The 21,594-nt window shown below is 39.0% G+C and overlaps 1 protein-coding gene across 4 annotated transcripts in view; it reads left to right on the plus strand.

Moving 5' to 3' along the window:
- Positions 1-21,177, plus strand: part of FILIP1 (filamin A interacting protein 1) — a 122,812-nt gene extending 101,635 nt beyond the window's left edge. For 2 of the 4 annotated variants that reach the window (XM_075268346.1, XM_075268345.1), the window contains exons 5-7: positions 4,798-7,612; positions 10,449-10,670; positions 17,220-21,177. In XM_075268346.1, the coding sequence (XP_075124447.1) occupies positions 4,798-7,612; positions 10,449-10,655 (3,022 nt within the window). In that variant the 3' untranslated portion in view covers positions 10,656-10,670; positions 17,220-21,177. Of the gene's footprint in view, positions 1-3,063; positions 3,188-4,797; positions 7,613-10,448; positions 10,671-17,219 lie in introns of those variants that run through there. The other 2 variants (XM_075268348.1, XM_075268347.1) reach the window with 2 other exon arrangements.
- Positions 21,178-21,594: the final 417 nt, after the last annotated feature.

Consider the following 21,594-nt stretch of genomic DNA (forward strand, 5'->3'; position numbering starts at 1 on the left):
ATACAGTCTGGAGTCTAGAAAAAGGGGATCATATACTGTATGTAGGGTCAGAAAAAGGAGGTCATATACCATGTGGTGGCCATAAAAAAGGGGTTATAAACTATATGGGGGCAAGAAAAAGGGGTAATATACCATGTGGGAGACCAGAAAAAGGGGCAATGTATTGTTTTGTTGGCCAAAAAAATCGGGATCATGCATCATGTGGTGGGCCAAAGAAAGTGGGTTGTATATCATGTGGGGGGCCAAATAACGGGATTTTATTATATGCCAATGGGGGGGGATTGCAAATTAGGGGATCCCCATCACGCTACCAAAGAGTGGTATCTTTTTTTGTGGGGTGGGGACCTTTTTATAGTTCGCATAAGGCAGCTAGGTTCACCTCTGATTGTACCTGTTATCTGATCATTGACGGGGAAATCTGATGCTAAGTTCACACCTGCGTTCGGGTCTCCGTTCTGTGGTTTCCGTCTTCTGCATGCAAGAAGACGGAAACCACAGACCGGGTCTGGCCGTGAGCATTTTATGCTCTCCGCCGCGAAACCGTTTTTTTTAAACCGGACACAGAGTACTGCATGTCCAACTCTGTGTCTGGATTAAAAAATCCGGTTTCGCGGCAGAGAGCATAAAACGCTCACCGCCGCTCACGGCCGGACAGCTTTCAAACCCATTCAAATGAATGGGTGAGAAAGAGTCCTGCAGGTTTTCCGCCTCCTGCTCTGTTTTTTGCAGGAAACGGAAACCTGCAGAACGGAGACCGGGTGCAGATGTGAACGAGCCCTTAGCTGTGTGAGTTTTTAAGCTGTGTTGTTGTTAGTGCTTTTACTGTTATGCAGTTTAGAGGGGTCTTTCCTCTTCTTTGCTTCGAGTTTCTGGCAGTCAGGTACAAGCAGAGAATTCTTACACCAGCATACCGCTTACTGTGTAGAGACATACTTAATTGTAGGCTTGTAGTTCTACATAATGACCTTGTATAGGTAAGCAAATGATTATATGTACACCTGGAATGCATCAGTGATCCTATAATCAGATAGTAGAAATCAACCAGGGAAAGCAAGCTCTCTGCTGCCTATTACACCTGTCTATGGCAAGCTACCGTTTGTCTTTAGAGCACAAGACACAGATTTTTACTGAAGTACTACAGTAAAACTTCTCATCAGTTAATATAGGAATGTTAGGAAGCGGCATACAATGCGGTTCTGTAATGTATAAGCTTATGTACATTTAAACCACATATATATATGTACAAAGCACAGTTTTATTTTGTAGACAATTATTACTTTGGTACCATAAATCAAAATAATTAAAGAAGCTTGTGTCATAAAATATAATAATGTATAATACTTAACCTGATGAAGAAAACTATCTTTTCATCAAATCCCCTTACAGCAATGGATATAGTGATATTTGTCTGTATTAGTATAAAACATGATAAGAAACGAATACTTGAAACTGTAAGACTCCTACAAGGTCTTAGAATGAGCTTTTAGGGGTTTATTTAAAGTGACATTTGCCATTTCTGGTTGGGATCCAAACATCTTTGGAGGACCTGGATGCTTTTCAAAACTGTCAAGTCTTATATTCTCTAGTGGGATTAGCTATAAATAACGTCATGTGGTATTGCATCTAAGACTTCCAAGAAAAGACAGTCCTACAAAGCAACTTAACTGTGTACTGTAGCAGACTCTGATATAGAATCTGTGAAGTGTCTAGGAACAGTTCTTATTCTGTGTGCAGCTCCTGGTTATTCTTAAAGGTACCCAAACTTCCTTTATTGTAGAATACTATCCTAAAGCTTGCATATAAAACCAGAGTTTTGCTGGGATGTGATACAATATCATACAACACATATCAAATACTAATGTATTAATATCATATTGCGTATTTGATACAATTACTTACTTAGGTTGAATTTTCTTCATAGGAATGAACTAGTTAATTGTCCCTGGCTGGCAGACCACCAAAGCCCTGAAGTGATTGCTTTCTTCCTGCTTTTAGTCAATCTTCTTCAAGAACTGCTCCCACTACATCATGTGAATGGAACCTGCAGTTTGTTTTGGCATTAACCCTTCCTCTGCAGGAGGGGGCTTTTGTATGTGGAACATGAGGCTTCAGCAGGGTTGAACGCTAATCTCCCATTGGCTGTTTGTGTGATGGGGGTGACTGGGGCTTCCCTAAATGCAGCCTGGGTGCCTTGTAGGAAGATTGTCCTCTTTGTGAAGTCTGGGAGAAACAAAGCATTGATGGCAGGCTGTTGTGTTACCGTGCAGCCATGTGTTATTAGACAACAGGATTTACTTTGTTTTCAGTCTCCCAAACGTCAGCGCACAAACATGTCGATACCAGATGCACATGAACTATGTGCAGGTCATTAGCCAAACATCATTACACAAATGAGACAGAAAACCGACTTCTATTATCACTTTCTCCTCCCCCACTTTCTGGATGGTAAGAAGCTTCTACTAGAATTTACATGACAATTCCTTGCCCTTACATGGCACATTACAAACACATAAATAATGTTCCGCATACATTTTTAAGGTGCTCTTGCTGTCAGCAAAAGGCTTCAGCTACTCCATCTTTTATTATAAGAATATATTGTAGTATATTTTAATAATATAGCAGATATAGAAGTAGTATAAAATATATTTATTAGTATATTACAGCATATATAATACTTGCATGTTATAGTATTATGGTGTATTATATTACACAGTGGTATAGTATATTATTATACTGATACTAGGAGGAAGATGCTGACCTTAAAATAAGTAAGAAACGCAAAACTCCAAGATGTTATAAGTAATTTCTTTTCCCTGAGATCACATCTTAAACTAATTGTTTCACCATGGCTGACAGTATGTGTAGGAGACTTTATTTGTAATGTCAGTCCCTATGGAAATGTGTTGTAGAGAAGTTTCAGTGTTTTCCTTATGTTTGGGGGGTTTGGTGCTCCACCCCTGCACGATGAGTGGAGTGAATGTGCACAATACTGAAGCATGTAAGAAGGGATGACATCACCAGTCAGTGGTCCCAGCTCCTATGCACAGCAGTCACCTTTTATTGTCCTCATGACATGCTTGGAATGTGTTGGCAATTTCCCTAGAGAAGTGGAGCCAGAAAACATCTTGTTAGGGTTTCCGAGGAGAATAGCTATGCCGGTTAAACTATCTGCTGGCGGATAGCAAAGGTAAGTGGAGGCCAGATCTGCTTCACTTTAAGACATGCTGCTTGTGAGCTCTTTTGTCCAGAGTCCTTTCTGGCTGTTTGGTGGTGCGATCACGCTGCCATTCTGGAGATTGGGAGGATGCTGCAGCAGTTGGGATAAATCACAATTATAGGTGTGAATGGAATTGCAGATTATTCAGTAGCCTGTACATATGGAGTTGAAAATGTATATTATTGTACACTCATTATTGTGTTTTAAGTTACATTGTCATTTGTTTCATCTTGAGTTGCAGTTTGTGAATTCATGTTTTATTCATTGTAGAAGTATACACATTATATTTAGTATTACAGCATTGGACACGATACAGTTGGAGGTGTAAATTGCATAAATAACAATTTCCTTCTATATTAATAATATTAGTCATAAGGGAAATACTCAATTCGTTATAGGTTTTGTTTTAGCCAATAAGCTGGTGGTATAAGGCCAATAGCTTGCTGATGTAATATACAACCCCGTTTGCCTGACGGTGTTGGAGTATTCCATGATGGGATTTGTAGAGGTCACTCAGTTTTAGTTTACATTGTTGTCATGATTTATTACATATATACTTGATCAGTTCTGATCCATTTTGTAACCAGTCTTTACAGATGTTGTGGACTTATAGTAAGCCAGTGAAAAATGTTTAACTGAGCAGAATAGTACAGGAGACTGGACCAAAGGTAGTGTAAAATATAACAAGCAAGTAATAACATGCTCACCTACCCATTGGTCCTCCATTTGGTTAGTGTGTCCTTTATTCTCTCCGCTGCCACGATGGCCTGTCACTGGCCTCAGCATTCACATGCAGGGTACTGCCAATGTATCAGCCCCATCAGCCCTACCGGTAATATATCAGCAGTGACTTTAGCTGCATTCAACATGTGACATGTTGACGGTGATAGGCCTCAGCAGTTGAATGAGCCTCTTCTCTTCTGAGCTTGGCCAGTCCAGGCAGCTGAGAGAATGGGGGTTGTGCTGACTGAATGGAAGGGTACATGAGTGCTGTGAATTATTACATATGAAAAGTAGGCAGTCTTCTGAGAACAAGAGAATTTTAAGATCTTTAAAGGAATTAAGTTACTTTATAAATCCGAATTGTGTTTATGAGAAGTAGTATTGTTATAATGATGAAATGAGCTAAATTCATTTGTGGAATCTCAATACTGTTGGAAATACTCAAGTAAATCACTGACATGGTAAAGAAAACTGTGGCTCACCGTATTTCAATGATATGAAGTCCTATGGGGTGCACGACTACATACCTTTGGACTCACGAGGCTCATTTTTAATATGGAAAATTAAAAGTTAAATTTTAAGAAGCCCTTGGAGCAGTGCAGACTATTTCTATTTATTCTGATATTTTCCTCTGAAGAAATCACTGACATACTAATACATAGAGCTATAATAACAGTTGTATACTGTAACCCCATAATAATGGCAGGTAGGACCTGAATAATACTGCCGTTCAATATTTATGTCAAGATATAGTTTAGCTATTACACATTTTAAAATAAATATGAAAAATCTACTATTATTGTATGATTGAAAACATTTTTTGTCATATTAAAATGAATATTTCAACTATTTTTCAGGTTAAAGAAGTTATTGGAACAAGAGAAAGGTTATCAGTCACGGAAGGACAAAGAGTATAACAAGCGACTAAATAAAGTTAGAGATGAACTAGTAAAGCTTAAGTCATTTGCACTGATGTTAGTCGATGAGAGGCAGATGCATATTGAACAACTTGGACAACAAAGTCAAAAGATTCAAGACCTCACTCAAGAGCTCCAAGAAGCAGATTCAAAACTCAAAACAGTTTGTGCTAAAGCCAATGAAGACAGCCAGAAAGTTGTTAAATTAGAATTGGACCTTGAACACAAAACTTCAAAATATTCTCAAGAGCATGAGGAGATGACTGCAAAACTTGCTACCCAAGAATCCAATAACCGTCAGCTTCGACTTAAGCTTGTGAGTCTCAATCGTAAGATTGAGGAATTAGAAGACGTAAATAGAAATCTTCAGAAAGCTGACGATGAGTTGAAAGAGCTGAGAGAAAAAATTGCTAAAGGAGAGTGTGGAAACTCAAGCTTAATGGCAGAGGTAGAAAATTTAAGAAAGCGTGTTTTAGAAATGGAAGGGAAGGATGAAGAGATAACAAAGACAGAATCACAATGTAAAGAACTCCGAAAGAAACTACATGAAGAAGAAAATCACAGCAAGGAGCTGAGGTTGGAAGTAGAGAAACTGCAAAAAAGAATGTCAGAATTGGAAAAATTAGAGGAAGCCTTTATGAAAAGCAAATCCGAGTGCTCACAGCTTTATATCAAGCTTGATAAAGAAAAAGCCCAAACAAGGGAATTGATTAAGGAGGTCGAACTGGTTAAAGCTCGTGTTAAAGAACTGGAATCAGTGGAAGGAAGACTTGAGAAGACAGAGCATAGTTTAAAGGATGACTTATCAAAGTTAAAAAGTTTCACTGTCATGCTTGTTGATGAAAGGAAAATTATAATGGAGAAGATAAAACTGGAAGAAGGAAAAGTGAATGATCTAAACAAGTGCTTAAAGACTGAGCAAGGGAAAGTTATGGACGTAACAGAGAAACTGATAGATGAAAGTAAAAATCTTTTAAGGTTGAAGTCAGAGATGGAAGAAAAAGTTTATAGCTTGACAAAAGAGAGAGATGAGTCAATATGCAAGCTAAGAAGTGAGGAAGAGAAAAATTGTGAATTAAGCTGCAGAGTAGACCTGCTTATGAAAAGAATAGAAAGCATGGAGGCAACCGAAAGAGAAGCAATAAGAAGTAGAGCTAAAAAAAGTTTAGAATCTGTACATCAAGAAGACAACAGGACAAGAGAGTTCATATTAGAAATTGAAAGACTTAGAAATCGTCTTCAGCAGCTTGAAGTCGTTGAGGGAGACTTGATGAAAACAGAAGATGAATATGATCAACTCGAAAGAAAATTTAGAACTGAGCAAGACAGAGCAAATGTTTTGTCTCTTCAACTTGAAGAGCTGAAAAGTCAGATAGAAAAAAATAAAGCTATCGAGAAGGGAGAAGCTGTAAGTCAAGAGGCTGAACTTCGACATCGAATAAGAGCAGAGGAGGCTAAAAACAGAGACCTGAGAGCAGAAGTTCAAGCACTGAAAGAAAAGATTCATGATATGATGAATAAGGAGGATCAACTTTCACAACTTCAAGTTGATTATTCAGTTCTTCAAAAAAGGTTTATAGAAGAAGAAAATAGAAATAAAAACATGGGACAAGATGTGCTGAATTTAACAAAAGAACTAGAACTTTCAAAACGATACAGTCGCGCTATAAGGCCAAGCATGAATGGAAGGAGAATGGTAGATGTTCCTGTAACATCTACAGCAGTACAGACAGATGCAATAAGTGATGAGATGGTTGAGGAAGAAACACCAGCAGTTTTTATTAGAAAGTCTTTTCAAGAAGAAAACCATATTATGAGCAATCTACGACAGGTTGGACTCAAAAAACCAACAGAGAGGACGCCTGTTCTAGAAAGGTATCCACCTGCAGCTAATGAATTAAATATAAGAAAATCTTGGATTCCATGGATGAAAAAAAGAGAAAATGGCTCTCCAACAACCCCAGTCACGCCAGAAAGAGCGGTTCGCCCAAGTCCCAGTCCAGGACGTCCTAGTGAAGTGTTTCTTTCGCCAAAACAGGGTCAGCCCTTACATATAAGAGTAACACCAGACCATGAAAACAGCACCGCAACTTTAGAGATCACAAGTCCACCTGCTGAAGACTTCTTTTCAAGCACTACAGTAATACCAACCTTAGGAACACAGAAACCACGGATTACAATTATTCCTTCTCCAGGTGTCATGACACAAAAAGGAAAAGGTTTAGACAGTCCAGTATCCCCAGAAAGGTCTATGTCTCCTGTAACAATAACTACTTTCTCACGGGAAAAAAATTCAGAAAGCAGCAGAAGCAACTTTGGAGAAAGGCCTACGTCGCCAATTCAGATACTTACTGTTTCAACATCTGCTGCCTCTCCAGATATATCTGTGTCACCTGATGCACAAGAAATGACCATGGGACGTGCTGTATTTAAAGTAACTCCTGAAAAGCAAACTGTGCCAACGCCAATAAGAAAATTCAACTCTAATGCAAACATTATTACAACAGAAGATAACAAAATCCATATTCATTTAGGTTCTCAATTCAAACGAAACCATGGCAGCTCCTCAGAAGGTACACCAGTCATAACTGTCAGGCCTCTAAATGTGGCTGCGGAAAATAAGGAAGTAACAACTGGTACTGTACTCCGATCTCCAAAGACTAATCTCTCATCCAGACCTACAACAAACAAAGTGACCAGTTCAATAACTATAACACCTTCCTCCACATCTTCTACACGTACAACCCAATCAGTGGTGAGTAAACATCTAAACTCAAGATATCAAATGTATCATTTAAGCCAGTGTTCTGGAGTAAATAATAAGAAATTTGGCTCTTTTTTTCTCTTGCAAGGGATATTAATGGGCAGGTGTAACTTCTCTGACATTGACAGCTGATCATTGAGCGTAACCCCTCGTTCACATCTGCGTTTGGTAATCTGTTCGGGGAGTCCGCATGGGGACCCCCCCCTGAATAACAAATGCATTGGCAAGCGGTGTGCAGTGAGAGCACATGGACCCCATAGACTATAATGGGGTCCGTGTGCTTTCCGCATGCTGCCCGCATGAATCATGCGGACATGAAAGTAGATCACTAAGTAGTTTTTTTCTGTCCGCATGCTCCGTGCGGACACCGCTCGGAGAGCACACGGACCCCCATATAGTCTATGAGGTCTGTGTGCTTTCACTGCACACCACTTGCCAATGCGTTTGGTATTTCATTCGGTGGGGTCCCCATGCGGACTCCCTGAACGGATTAACAAATACAGATGCGAAGGAGGAGTAAGAGAAACCACAACCCAATACGATCAGTGATAACCTGGTCAGTTTCAATTTTTTTTTTTTTTATGAGACAATACCTTTAAATAGGCACATGGTATAATAGGGCATGCTGTTAAAAAAAGAAAAGTGTAGCCACATTTAAGTGGCAATTGCTTTTATAGCTTGAACAACACCCTGAAGCTCAAAATGGACTATGCTAACCTTCACACAAAATATACTTTATGTGTGTGCCTAATCTACATTCATCATGGCATGTGCTTATGTGCCAAGACACTATCAAAGGGATATAAAATCCAATAAACCAAAGTGCTTATTAACATAGTGTGACCCAAAAGAGAAAATAGTTTATAATCAAGTTCCATTGGTGGGTATGAAGATTGCTTATTGTAGAATGCTAACTAGATCATCTTTTCTTTGGGTAGAAAAATGGAGATAAAAACTCAGCTGTCTATTAGAAAAAGTGTCCGAAAGCTGTAGACATCCATGATGGACATGTGCTATAATGAAAGTGGACAACAAGTGGAATTTTCGCTAAAGGGTTTTTTATTTTCTACTCTCATAACTGGCATTTGTCAAAGCAATGAAGTAAGAAATGAGGCTGCATTCTGTGTGGGCACCAAGTGTGAGACTGGGAGTACAAACTGTAGTTGCTAAATTCATTGGAACCACTTGTTCCCCTCTTCAGTAATTACAAGAAGCAACTACACAGGTGACATAGCCCTAATACCTACCTAAGGCTGCCTTCACACGGAGATTACGTTCTGCTCATTCAGACATGTAAACTCGTTCAGAGTGAGCTGCGTAAAACAGATCCCATTGACTTCAAAGGGTGCCAGCTTACATGCGCTACCCATTGAAATCAATGGGAGGCTTTTTTACCTATTGCTTTCAATGTGATATGTGCATATCACCTTGAATGCAATAGGTAAAAAAGCCTCCCATTGATTTCAATGGCTAGCGCGCGTAAGCCGGCACCCATTGAAGTCAATGGGATCTGTTTTACGCCGCTCACTTTGAACGAGTTTATGTTCAGAATGAGCAGAACATAAAGTGTGAAGGCAGCCTAAGGTGGGTGCCAAAGTGTTCTGAAGATAGTGCTGGGATCACATTATAAGTAAATTAAAGGTTAAGTCTAGCTTCATCCTCCTCATACTCAACTGCACCACTGTGTTACAGAGCACATTACAGTCATAATCAGCATACCTTTGTTATGTATGTCACTGTATATTTGGAGAAAAAAAGAACTTTGAAGAACACTTTGAACAACCTATGAAAATAAGGCAGTTGTTGACAGTCGGTGGGGCTTCAGCTCTGGGACACTGCTTTTGTTGCTTAAACAAGATGGTGATGTCTTAGCAGTGAGCGAATCAACTCTCACTGCAAAGGGTGACACAGGCAGGAGGTGATAGGGCCCTGAGCGGCAAGAGCTCAAGGCCTGCCTCCATTGCACCAATTGCCTCATTTGCATAAGAGCTAAGATTCTCCAAATTTGCAAAAGTGGCATGCATAGCAATGGTATGTGGTGTATAACTGTTATGTGCTCTGTAACACGGTGTTATTATCGTGTTGGAGTACTGACCCATGGTCTTCCAGTTTCCAGTTGTAAAGAAGCAATTTTTATCTATTTGATTATGGTTTCTTAAAGGTAATTTCTCATAGCCAAGGCCAGGGGTGAACCTGCCTTTTTCGCCGCCCGAGGCGGACGACAGAAAGCCACCCCCCTTCCCCCCCCCGGGAGGAGGGGGCGGAGCAGCATTAGCAGGCAGAGAGCAGGCACGGAGAGGACCTGCTCTCTGCCTGAGCATGAGCGGAGGCCGCTGGTGCAGCGCTGCACCAGCAGCCTCCCCAATCCACGGCTCGGTGACGCTAAGCCAGTCCAGGACAGCTTGTCCTGGACTGGCTTAGGTAAGAAAAAATGCTGCCCTCCCTGGGGCCCTGGCATAGCGCCGCCTGAAGCGGTCACTTCAGGTCGCCTCATGGTAGGTGCAGCGCTGACCAAGGCTTATCTCCTACCCACAGGATTGCATGTATAACCACTGCTCATTTTACATGTATGGGCACTGTACTCAACTATCTTCATCAGCTCCAAAGAAGTGAATGGAGTGTGGTCTAACAAGTCTATGTGCTCTACAGATCCATTCATATAGGGGACTAGGGATCCCTAAATTATGAACACTAGGAGCCATTTCTTATGAGCTGTTAGATAATAAATGCTTGTCATAATTTGTTATATTTTCATTGTTGATTATGGAATTTGTTATAATTTTTGAACTTACTTTTTGATTAATACATTTTTCTAAAAAATTTTCAGACACCACAGGATGGGTCAACCCAACGCCACATCCCTACCCGCATTCCCATGTCAAAAGGTATGAAAGCAGTAAAGCCAATAATGGCAGTGCCAGGAGCAGGAAATCTGTCAAAATTTGAGCCACGTGGCGAAAGTCAGTCTATGAAAATAGAATTGAAGAAATCGCCAGCCAACAGCTCTGCCTCTCTCGGAGGGGGGAAGGGCTGAGGCTAAGCCTCAGGGGTATGTGCAGGTGTTTCTGCTACCATTAAAAGCAGTTCCCTGTTTATCAAAGTTGCTAGTTTCATACTAATTCCTGACTTCTGTTTCATCTCTGCTGCTGAAAGACTGGCAGACTGATGAGCTGTAGACAAGTAACCAAAATTAAGAAAAATAACCATGTGTCTCAAAAATTAATTCTGAATATTAATGTACTGTAAAACATTGTTTGCAACAATTCCATAGAGACAGCCATTTGGTTCGCACGATATTCATTACAACTGACAGGTATCATAATATACTATGCGTCTAATTTATGTAACCATCCTTAGAAAAATATGAAATGAAAGGGTTAACTATTTTATGTTGTATTTCAATGTTTTACAGTCTAAATTACTACAGTAAATTGCATTGTTACTGTTAGTGAGATGCATGCCGATGGCATGACGTTGTATATGACTTTGCCCATGGGATGTGTACATTGACTGCTGCATATATAGTTTTCTAGTGAACATGTTAAGCATGTAGATACTGTATATATTATCTGTATAACCATTTTGCTTTCCAAAATCATGAAAATCCTGCCATCTCCTGATTTATGGAGGGGTAACCGGGTACCAGGTTCATGTCTAAATTACATTGTTTTATACTTTAAAGTCATTGTAACATGCTTCACATGTTTTCACGTTTTGTATTTACATTTGCATTTTGTATCATGTCTTTTATGATTTGTAACATATTATTTATATGTAAGTAATTCAAGTTGTATTTTTTTTTTGTTTGACTTTGAAAGCAATCATGAACATTGATTTCATTTATTATTGTGTGTCCGCCTATTTAATCACTATTATATTGATAAAATGTAACACTTCCAGTATAGTAATAGAACCACATGTTATAGTAAAATGAAAACCTCGAGAAGCGATCCCAACCAATACCTTAGGAAACACACATGCGTCTTGGCCCCCCTGCATGTGGGTCTCCAGTTGTTGGCAGCTCTAGAAAGCATTGAGCACTACGGATGTCATAGCATTACCAGAAATTTCTATGACATCTAGGCCTTATTCACACGATACTGAAAAACAGCCGAGGGATGGCCATTTTAGTAACTCCATAAAGAGGCAATTTTAATAACACATTGTTTTCAGTGTGTCTATTCACATGTCCATTTTTTTGATGGATTGTTTTCCATGGTCGCATGGCCATCAAAAAAAGTGACATGCTTTACCTGTGTCCTTTTTCACAGAAACCAATGGATCAGTTTTTAAAAGATGTAAAACAGATTGATGTCCTTGTTCCCTCATAAAAGATATACTAATGAAACTCATCCATTGTTTTTTTTTTTCACTGACAGTTAAAAACTGATGAAAAATGGATGATACTCTGCCACAGAGGCATAGCTAGGGGTTTGGCATGGGGGGAGGGGAAACATATCCATTACTTCTTCCATTTGGACCGCCAGCTTCTTCCAGCTGTGATTTGTCTATGTAACGTTTGTGACGCAGACATTTTGGCTCCTCATTTTTCCAGAAACCTGACCCACATTTTGTTTACCAATACAAAGTCCCCATCCTGTTGCCACCCCCAATTACATGATAAAATATATGATATAAAAATATCCTGGAAATGAGCAATACCCCGTATGTATCTTTAAATTCACATTGCCTGTGAGCCTCCTTATCAATAATACCACCTTTGTGCCCCCTGAAGGGGTTGTTTAGCATCAGAAATGCATGCAGCAGGGGAAGGTTATACAATAAATCTGCACTGACACTTTCCTGCATCCTCCCCTCTGTTCCTGTGCTGGACAGCCATCATCTAAACGACTCTATTTGTATACAGAGTTGCTGCAGCAGTGATGTTAGGATGACAGGACTGCTGCAGAGAATCACCACTGTCTATAGTACACCAGTATACAGTATTTGGCTGCCACAATTGCAGTAAAATATTCGATGTTCGTTTCGAATAGACCCTCAATATTGGACTATTCGAACGAATATCGAAGCCCATTATAGTCTATGGGGGAAAAAATGCTCGTTTCAGGGGATCCCACTCTTCTACTCAGGAGAGTCACCAAGTCCACTATGACACCCCAAGAAATGATATCAACACCCTGGAATGCAACTGGGACAGCAGGGGAAGCATGTCTGGGGGCATCTAACATGTCCAAGTCACTGTATTACATAATGCATAAACAAGAAGATCTACAAGCAATTCTCTGCTTCATACATTGTTTTTTTAAAAGTAATAGGTGTGCGAACCAAGCAACAAGTGCTCAATCTTCTTACAGAACCACCTTGAGGGAAATGAAGCATTACACAGTGCCCGTTTACATAAGTGGCTGGAAGTCTAATGAAGGGACTTACTTGGACCTCCAGAATAAGACACTTTTTATAGTTACTCTCCACTATTAGGCTATTTATATGACCTGCCATTGTTTGTGTTGTCACATCAACTACAGTCAGGGCTTCGACTCACAATAGCTGAGTCCCTTTGTGTTGGTAATGCGTGGGAAATCTAACATCTTTCCTAAAGAATATGTTATTATCTGGAATTGGAATAAGATAATGGACAGATGTTAAGTTGGACCTATTTTTTTTTATAGTATGTTCAATGTACCATGAATAAATGCACATAAAGGTCACGATCAACAAAGTTAATTAAGAATGAAGAGATACAACATACAACCTAATCACTATAACTATGTTGTGATCTAAAATCTTTTCCGTTCAAGTTACAATATTAGGGTTCACAATGTTGTATACAAGACCTACATTATATCAGTAGTTGTGGCGTGTCTAATAATCTTCTAAATGACATGATTGTATGTGATGTATTGCATGTATTCACTGATTTCTTTTACACAATTACCTGTTTTAATCGCTCTTCCTGCCCTATTAATTTTGACATGTTAACAGTTTAGCTTTCAGAAATAGCCTAACCATGAACCTTTACAGCCAAACCCAATGTGCTGCCCTTTCAGTCTTTAGAATGAAGAAAAGCGTGATCTCAACAGCACCCACTTTCCTTTCTACAATACACTTTTTTCAATTCATTTTTGTTAAGTTATAAGCTGGTGGCCAGGCAAGCAATTGCCAGGACTGCCAGGGCGGTGACAGTATGTCTGCTCTGCTTGTGGTCAACATACTATTGTCTCGGGTCTCTTTTCTCACAAGCTGCCATGCAGACACTGCCCCCTGCAAGTTGCCCACCAACGATGACCGAAAAATATGGGCTTTCCGCTCTCCACTAAAGTGGATGGTTCATGTACAAAGATGTAACACTTCAGTGGTATGCAAGTATACAAGTAACAGATGGCAGGTGTTGACCTCAGTTGTACATTAGGCCCTTATATCCCTGCATAAATGTGACCCACAATTTGTCATAATGTGATTGGTTTCCAGATTTTTCTGATACACTGCAGATAAATAATCTGAGTCGGCAGTTGTTAAATAGTGATTTGTTAAGTGCACAATACTAGAGCAGTATAACAAGCGCTTACCCAGCACGTATATATGTACGTCCTTGTCACTTTACATTGTCAGTTTTTGCATTATGTCCTAACATACTCCCATTCTCTTACACCTTGAGAATATACTAATACAAGAACTTGTTTTTCTGAATTACTGCAATTATGTGATTCTTCTTCTTCCATATACTAAACTATTATTACAATATGTAAGTACTTTCTAGATTCATTTACTATACTATATAACATCTAAGTTATCTGTATAACAGTGACTGCCGCCTTCCATTTAACCATATATCACAAGCAATGTTGTTTAAAGGGGGTTTATCACTGGGAAAAGTTATTTTTAACTAATCACATCCTTGCATAGCCTTTAGAAAGGCTATTCCACACCTACATTTAGTATGTAGATTGCCTCAGTGGCTTCTGAATAAGTCCGTTTTTATTCATATGCTAATGAGCTTCCAACCAGCACAGGAAGTTCCCAGCAGCACTCGTCCCTGCTATTATCTCCTATATGTTTTGCAAACAGGAAGCAGAGTCGTCATCATCATCAGCAGCAGCTTATGCAGTATACACCCATAGGAAACAATAGCAAAGAGGTGCACGATGCATCGTGCACCAGTCTAATTAGCATATGAATAAAAACGGACTTATTCAAAAACCACTGAGGCAATCTACATACTAAAGGTACGCGTGGAATAGCCTTTCTAATGTGATTAGTTAAAAATGACTTTTCCCAATGATAGAGCACCTTTAAGTGACTTTAAATTACACTCTGGTTTATTTAGTTGAGGACACATAACATAAAATATGATATGGGTACGATATGACCTCTACCATGTGCTGACAGCTATTTATCTCTACTTTCTACATACATCATTGATTTACTCTTCTATAGAGTCCTTTATAAAGCCATACTAGATATAAAGTGTTTTGTATCCAATAGAGGAGGGATGATAAGGATTGTGCTGAGTCTTCCAAGCTGCTGACCAAGTCTAATGACCGGAAATACTCCATAACAACTAGGTAGACTTTACAGCATGTGCGAAAATGTCTTAAAGATGTCTCTCATAATGAAAGAAGGATCTGTCCCCAGATGCATTGCTGTCTTCAGTCAACACAGGGGAACATTTAGAAGATAAGGCCTACTACAGTACATGAAAATCCTCTGGTATGCTTCAGCTGAAGGCTGAGGCCCCACGTTGTGGAAATGCAGCATTTTTTGTTGCAGATTTTGCTGCAGAGTTTTGAGCCAAAGCCAGGAGTAAATTGAGCAGAAAGTAGAAGTATAAGAGGTTCTAATACATTTCTCATTCCTCTTGTAGCCATTCTTGGTTTTGGCTCATAATCCCACAACAAAATCTGCAACAAAAAAAGCTGTGATTGTGCAACATGGGTCCTCAGTCGAAGGCTGAGGAAACGCAGCGTTTTTTTGAGCCAAAGTCAGGAGTGGATTTAACAGAAGGGAAACATCTAATAGCTTCCTTTATATTTTCTCTTCATTTTGTAGCCACTCTTGACTTTGGCCCAAAAACCTGCAACAAAAACGTTGCATTTGTGGGACCTTAAGCTAAGGCAGCTTTGTTGGAGCTGACTTTGGAGTCAGTCACTTGTCAATAGGGTCTATTTCTTGTGAGCTGTCTCACAAAAAAAATATTCAAAGCAATGGATGGTCAGAATATTTTTTTCTGGTAGGCCCAAGTAATCCAAATTCATTATCGTTGCCAATCCTAGATGCTGTTGAGATATGTTGCTATATATGGCCACTTACAATCTGTGAAACAGTTTTTACTTCCCACTACTTTCTTAAATTACATTTACATGAATATATCAGTTCTGCCTGATCCATGTAATAGATAAACAATGTTTTTGTGTTATGCTTTTTATTCCATCTATCCTGTGGTATAGATGATTTGACAAGAAATGGCCTCCATAGTTAAAGTGTAACTGTTATTTCATATGTTTTTGAAGAGAACCTTTTTCCAGCTCCACTCTTTAGCACATGCAGCTCTACTGTTTCTGATGCAGTTAGAACTTTTTCTTTAGCCCTTACCTTTCCAGAGCAATCAGTATTATTTGTGTTGGTACCTGACATGCTTGCTAGACTCTACTGTCAAGTGGGTGGTCTTAGGCCACATCAGAAAAGAGGGTATGATTCAAAGATCCTAGAGTATTATAATATTTTGGGGGTGGTGTACCCCCCAATATTTCAGGCTATATGACATTATACTGTGTGGTGGGGCCACTATATGACATTATACTGTGTGGAGGGGCCACTATATGACATTATATGGTGTACTGGGGCCGATATGGGATATTAAACTGTGTGAAAGGGCACTATGGGAAATAATACTGTGTGGAGGGGCCACTATGAGACATTAAACTGTGTGGAGGGACCACTGTGGGACATTATACTCTGTGGAGGGGCCACTATTGGGCATAACACTGTGCGGAGGGGCCACTCTGGGACATTACACTGTGTCTATTAGCTGCTATGGGACATTATACTATGTGAAGTGGATGGTATGGTACATTATACTGTCTGGATGCCATTTTGGGACTTTATAGTGTGTGTAAATGGGGTGTTATACTGTGTGGGGGCCAGGAAAGGGGGCACTATGCACTAAGTCAAAAATTTGGGATCCAGTCTTTGCTTGTTACACCCCTGCTAAGATGTCTGCCTCTGCATGTAATATTCAGCTGTATCCAGACAGATATTCATTAGACACATATTTAGAGCATTGCTAAAAGAAAAAAAAATTTTAATATAAAAGTTGACAAATTACCTTAAACCTATATTACAGAAATGTTTGAAATCACACATAAAAAATTGAAATGAAAGTTACACTTTAGTATGTCGGCTTTGCACATGTCAGCCCTGGATGTATTTGGAGGGCAGCATTTTCTAGTTTTGTAACTGGCTTGTTTTAAGATCATATTTTTCCCTTAAGAGTTCTAAGACATCTTTCCGCATAGAAGAACCTATTTATCAACCTTCATCATAAGACACTGGAAAAATGCTTGGAGCTTGATGGAGATGGAGCCACTGTTTAGCTGTGGTGTACTGAATACTGAAAAACATGTTTCTTTTCTCTTTTTAGAGAGCATTGTTATCCATCAACTTCGTATGAACACTAGATGATGTGTGGAAGGGAACATGAATTTATGCACTTCTACTGAGCAGAAATATTTGTGGATATTTTCTGGATCGCACACTGAATCATCTGCACCTCTTTTTATGCTACTGACACATCAAAGAAAAATATCTATATTTTTTTGTAAAATTGCCAGTGTTGGAAAAATGTCAAATTTACAGAATTATATTTTGTGGAAATTCAGTTAACTTTTCATGAAATTTTCTCTGCAAGGTTTTTAACTTATTTTCTAATGTTTTTAAGCTTTTCCTAAAATATTGTATTTTTGTATGAAGTCTGACCTGCTTTCTAGATTACAGCACCTTGTATCGCTAGGAAGTATTATTTCAATATGCATACCTTATCTCTGCAGGCTAGGCTAATGTTGGGGTGAATGTTAAAAATAATACCATGTGTGAATAAAAAATAAAATCTGTGTTGTCTGCATGGGTGTGTGACAGAGGATTATGTGGTGCTCTATACATTTCAGGAGTGTGGGACTTTATATAATAGAATTGTGTTTATTTATGGTGACAAAAGACAACCAATCAGACGTGATCTTATTAGTACAAGCTGACGAGATGGAATGTATCTGATATCTGATTGGTCATTGTTTGTCAATGAGCAATTATATCGGTATATCTATCTATGTAAGGTCCTTTGGAAAAAAGGAGATACAGAATATGAAATCTATTATTTCAGCATAAATATCCCTATAGTATAGAGTATGACAGGCAGTCTGTAAATGCACCAGAATTGTTGTTAAACTACAACTCCCAGCATGCATGCTTCCTCTGCTGTTCTTGAAACTGCCATGAAAGTGAAAGGAGCATGTTGGGAGTTGTAGTTTCACAGCATCTGGAGTGCCGAAGAGTGCTGATTCCTGTGCTAGAGGATAAATCTGGTGTATCTGTAGACTGTCTAGTCTAAGTTCATATCATCTTTTAGTTGGCTTACTTTAAGGGAGAATTTTACAAAATAATTTTGGAACATTTTAGCGCATCAAAGCCTCTTCCTATTTTCTGATCACAAGTTGTAAATGTTTTAACGCAAACTTGATGAAGTGCCTAGGATGCGCCATATATATGCTACTCGTAGTCAAAATAGTAAATCTGAGATACTGGGTTTCTGTGTGCATTTAAAGAAAAGATCTCTGAATCATCTATACTCATTACATAAATTTCACCTTTGAACAAAATGTTTCACCATAAAAAGTTAGATAAAATGTTGAGTTAGCTTGTAAACACAAACCATTGATACTATGTACTAATTTTAAGATCCACATGACATAATACCTCCAAAAAAAAAAACAGTCATGCTAGGCATTGCAGGGTTAAGCTTTGTGTAGACTAAGCTTTTATTTTCTAATTGTGGAATAACATTAGGACTGCATGCACACTGTAAATTGTTTATTGCAGATTTTCCACACCAAAATTTTGAAAAAAATCTGCATGCAAATTTTTTTCAAGGATTTGCCATGGATTTTTACCCCTTTCATTGAAACAGGTGAAGTTCACAGTGAAAAATGAAAAAATTACAAAGAATGATGGTGCTAATGATTTTAAAATTTGCACCATACGTCACATCTCTTTGGCTTAAATGCTACTGTATTATGCTGCAGGTTTTTTGAGGATTGTGGATTAGTATTTATGGGCAGTAAATGGTCGCGTGCAGGAGGCTTAAATGATTCTGTGATCAGTACTCCTAAGAGCTGTACAGTGGTTATTACATAGTATTATAAGGGATCAGAGATCTGACTCCATGACACATTAACACTGTCACCATTTTGTAACAAATTTCCTCCCACTCCCATCACATTCGTTATCAGAATTTGGGCAGCTGCATTTTTAACACAGGGGCCAATTATTACACAATAATTCATGGGGTCATATGAAATCCAACTTATGCTTTGTAGTGGTTTTTGGAGTGTGATGTCTTTTTTGACTTGCAATACTCTATTGTTGTTCTTTGTTCATCACAGACTGCAAAGGAAGAAACAAAAGATCTAGTATCAAAAGAAGAAAAAACAGCACAAAAGTGCACATATCAATGGGGTTGTCTGGTCTTTTAAAGAAGACCTTTCACTACTACCACCAACCAATCTTTGCATCCTTCAATAGGTGCTCTGCCACTGATTCTCTTAGTTTGAGCACAATGCAGTTAGGTAGGTGGTCCACCTACCCTCTCTTGGCCTTTGTGATGATGAATCCATTTGGCTGTATTCTCTAGTAGCAGTAGGTTGTGGTGACATTTTCATTCTTGGCTTCATCTAGAGGATGGACCACATGGCGGAGTCACAGAGGCCAATGTACTAACCATGAACAATTAGGACTAGTAGCAGAAGTCACTGGAAGATTAGGACTTTGCAATGATTTTTATACCTTGCATTTTTTTATAGGTCTCACAACCTCTGAGTTTTTTCATCTACTCTTACACAAGGTTTTAGCACAACTCTTGGTCATATATTTAGTCCAACAGAATGCTATATATTTCGGCTAAGGATCCAGGATAACAATGGTTGAGTGAATGTTATTGAGAATGTCTGAATTCAAAGGATTGTCACAAATTGACCATGACTTTTCCACCATGGGGTTGTGAGGAGGTAGTAAGGCCACATTTAGACTTGTGATTTTACTGCAACTGGCAAAAGTTGTCATAGAGCCTTAGCATTAATAAATTTGATGCCAATGACTCCAAAATCTTGCTGATAGTATAATCTGCATTATAAAAAATGTCCCTTGTTTCCAAAGGGATGTCCAAACTGAGCTTACAAATGTAATGGGACAAATTCACCTAATTCTGTTGTCCTTGGATTTTAACAAATGACCACAAAGCAAGCAATGCTATAAAATGACAAAATAACTTATGCACAGTACTCTATTCCCTCATTGCTGTGACTCTGTTGGTCCCACTGACTATCCGCATATAACCACTACAGCTAGTCTCTATCCTCAGCAGTCACATGCTAACCCTACTATCATCACTAGAGAGGCCAATGATTGGTTGCAGAAGTCACTTGTGGTTGGCTGGCATGTCATCATTGCAGGACTCTTGACAAGGACCAGTGAGTCCAACAAGACTAACAAAGCGGAGGAGGAATTACCTGGTGAGTATATGTAAGGCTATGTTCACATCTGAGTTGGAGTCTGGCAAATCCTACAATTACATCAGGCAATTAAAAAGAATGGACACCCAACAGACCTTATTATAGTCAATGGGGTCCTTCAGGCTCCATTAGTGTCTGCTAAGTTAGTAGTCTGTTCTAGCCCTCCAAAGGGCCAGAACAACAGACACCCCCACACTAAGCATTATTTGTTATTTTATAGCATACCCTTCTTTGTGGCAATTTCTTTGAACAATTCAGGACAATTGTTTTAACGTTGTTCCCCATTACGAGTAAATCCATGAAACCTCCTATTTTAATGGTTTTGGGACTGATGTGGTTGTAACGTTTTTGTTGTATAGAGGAATGCAAGTGTGCATGACTTTTAAGAAGCATGTTTAAGTATGTTTAGAGTTGGTACCATTATGTAGAGTTACTGTAATAACATGAATTGTGGACACTGTGGAAATCCAGGGAAATCCTGAAGCAGCAGAAATAGCAGATGTCTGCAATATTCAGTCATGTAAGCTGAGCTGATATCAAGTCAGAGGTGCCTAAATATAGCTGATCTGGAATAGCAGGTGACTAAACTGAGCGGTTCTTGGATGACAAAGAGTTTTAAATAAAACATACTGAATCATATATATATTAATAGAAATATCAGAAATGCAGCCATTTGATGTGAGTGTATAATGATAGTCTATGTGTAAGTACTGTATAATATGCTAAACAGCAGATGTATAGTTGTCAGCACCTTTATTTGTGATATATGTACACAGTACAAGGAATTCATCTAAAATAAACTCTACTGAGTAAATTCAAGGACTTGTGGTATATTTAATGCTCATCTTATCTGACGTGGAGATATAAGCAGTAAACCTCCCCTACACACCTCACCCTTAAATTATTTTTACTTGTCTGGGATAAACTTTTTTTTTATTTATATGAGGCCAAGGAAGGTGAAAAAAATGTTAAAAACCCATACTCGCCTGTTCCCAGGGCTCTGGTGTCTCCTAGCGTGGTCTGGTCCTGCTGCTCTTGTTTTGGCAGAAGTCCCCACCGCACATGACTACTGAGGACAATCAGTGGTCTAAGGTGAGGACACAGAATGTCACAAGTAGTGATGTCCCGTGTAATTTCCCAAGGCCGGTGATTGGCACTAGTGGTCATGTGCGGCTGGGACTTCTGCCCAGAAGAAGACACCAGAACAGCAGAACTGGACAGGTGAATGTTTTTTGT

The sequence above is a fragment of the Leptodactylus fuscus genome, chromosome 3 (genome assembly GCF_031893055.1).
Source record: "Leptodactylus fuscus isolate aLepFus1 chromosome 3, aLepFus1.hap2, whole genome shotgun sequence".
NCBI lineage: Eukaryota > Metazoa > Chordata > Amphibia > Anura > Leptodactylidae > Leptodactylus > Leptodactylus fuscus.